Raw genomic sequence first — 2,368 nt, 5'->3', positions numbered from 1 at the left:
TCAAAAATCTAACTAGTCAGGACCCAAGCAGGCTTGGGTACCTAAAAATAAGTAATCTTGTTTTGTAGGAACACTGCAAGAAGAATCGAAAATGAAAATGGTACCTCGACAGTGCGTGTTCTAGACATATGATGGGTGACAAACAATTGTTCAAATCAGTCACCAAGATAGATGGAGGAAAAATTACATTTGGTGATAAATCCAAAGGAAATGTTATTGGTGTTGGAAAGGTTCCTTTAAGCTCTACATGTGATGTGGATGAAGTTTACTTAGTGGATGAACTCAGGTACAATCTTCTCAGCATCAGTCAACTATGTGACAATGATTATGAGGTTCGTTTTAAGAAACATGGATGGTTCATAGAAGACAAATCAGGTAATATCATTCTATCTGGCAATAGGGACAGAAATGTCTATACTATCAAAAACCTAGAAAACTTTGGGGATCAAATTTGTCTTTCTTCTATAATTGGACATGACCTTGTCATTGGTCTTCCAAAACTGGATTTTTCAAAAGATCATATCTGTGATGCATGTCAATTAGGGAAGCAAACTCGATCCTCTTTCAAAGTTAAAAACATTGTTTCTACCTCTAAACCTCTTCAACTACTGCATATGGATTTATTTGGCCCCACTAGAATAGCTAGTATTGGAGGTAAGAAATATGTTTTTGTGATTGTAGATGATTTTTCTAGATTTACATGGGTTATATTTCTTAGTCATAAAGATGATGCCTTAAAGAATTTTGAAGTCTTTGTAAGAAGGTTCAACGTGAGAATGGTTATTACATCTCTACAATTAGGAGTGATCATAAAGGAGAGTTTGAAAGGAGAGAATTTGAAATTTTTTGCAATGATCAAGGAATCTCCCATAATTTCTCTTTACCTAGATCTCCTAAGCAGAATAGTGTAGTATAGCGGAAAAATAGAACCTTGCAGGATATGACAAGAATGATGATAGTAGAAAATTTCTTACCTCACCATTTCTGGGCAGAAGCTGTAAGTACAACATGCCATATTATTAACAGATGTCTCATTCATCCTATTCTCAAAAGACTTCCTAGGAACTATGGAATGGTAAGAAACCAAACATCAGCTACTTTCACCCTTTCGGATGCAAATGCTTTGTTCATAACAATGGTAAGGATAATCAGGGCAAGTTTGATTCAAAGAGTGATGAAGGTATATTTCTTAGTTACTCTCCCTCAAGTAGAGCTTATAGAGTTTACAATAAGAGAACCTTATGCATTGAAGAATCTATTCATGTTGTTTTTATTGATACTAACCCTCACCCAAAGAATGAACTTGTTCCTGAAGATGAGGAAATTTCGTGTGCTCTAAAATCTGTTATCGTAGGAAAAGATCATCAAAGTGAGTCAGCTAATCAAGAGACTCAACCAGCTGAAGCTCCTTCAGAAGATCATGACTTATCTCAACTAGATCAGTCGACTAACATGGAAAAGATCTCTAAGTGAATACTCCAAATGAATGATGGAACGAACCAGGATATCCTAACAAATTCATTATTGGAGATCCACAAGAAGGAATAACTACCAGGAGATCACAAAAGAACAAGTCTCATGTAGTTCTAATTTCACAAATTGAGCCCTAGAAGATTGATGAAGCTCTAAAAGATTCTCATTGGTTCAATGCTATGAAAGAAGAATTAGATAAGTTTGAGAAAAACAAAGTCTGGGAATTAGTTCCAAAACCCAAAAAAACTCCTCTGTTGTTGGGACTAAATGGATCTTTAGAAACAAATTGGATGAATCAGGCCAAGTCATTCGAAATAAAGCAAAAATTGGTGGCTCAAGGTCACTCTCAGCAAGAAGGAATCGACTATGATGAAACCTTTGCACCTTTGGCAAGACTTGAATCCATCAGAATTTAACTTGTCTTTGCCGCTCACAAAGGATTCAAACTATATCAGATGGATGTCAAAAGTGCGTTCCTAAATGGTTTTATATCTGAAGAAGTATACGTGAAGCAACCTCCTGGGTTTGCAAATGCCACTATTCCAAACCATGTATACAAGCTAACTAAATCCTTGTATGGTCTCAAACACGCTCAACGAGCTTGGTATGAAAGGTTAAGTTCTTTTCTTTTGAATCAAGGTTTCAAACGAGGTAACATAGATACAACTCTTTTTATTAAGCAATCAAATTTTGGTAATCTCATTACTCAAATTTATGTTAATGATATTGTCTTTTGTATCCCTAACACTACTCTTTGTGAAGAATTTGCTCTCTCCATGAAAGGTGAATTTGAGATGAGCATGGTGGGAGAACTAACCTTCTTCCTTGGACTTCAAATCAAGCAGTCTCCTAAAGGAATCTTTATCAGCCAAACTAAGTACACCAAGGAGCTTAT

The 2,368-nt window shown here is 35.8% G+C and overlaps 1 protein-coding gene across 1 annotated transcript; it reads left to right on the top strand.

Annotated features, from left to right (window-relative positions):
* Positions 1–940: 940 nt before the first annotated feature.
* On the top strand, positions 941–1,473 carry LOC138875440 (uncharacterized). Its single transcript, XM_070154268.1, has 2 exons — positions 941–997; positions 1,063–1,473. Exons 1-2 carry the CDS (start codon positions 941–943, stop codon positions 1,471–1,473), a joined length of 468 nt encoding a protein of 155 aa, XP_070010369.1.
* Positions 1,474–2,368: the final 895 nt, after the last annotated feature.

This window comes from Nicotiana sylvestris, chromosome 8 (assembly GCF_000393655.2).
Source record: "Nicotiana sylvestris chromosome 8, ASM39365v2, whole genome shotgun sequence".
Lineage (NCBI taxonomy): Eukaryota > Viridiplantae > Streptophyta > Magnoliopsida > Solanales > Solanaceae > Nicotiana > Nicotiana sylvestris.
Note: the sequence above shows the minus strand (reverse complement) of the source record. Positions and strands in the feature narration are given on the sequence as shown.

What these genes read in the sequence shown, in the direction of transcription:
- LOC138875440 (XM_070154268.1), top strand. Translation starts at nt 941, where the DNA reads ATGACAAGAATGATGATAGTAGAAAATTTCTTACCTCACCATTTCTGG. An exon ending in ACCATTTCTGGGCAGAAGCT is followed by an intron (nt 998 to 1,062) that starts GTAAGTACAACA and finishes AAGACTTCCTAG; the next exon opens with GAACTATGGAATGGTAAGAA.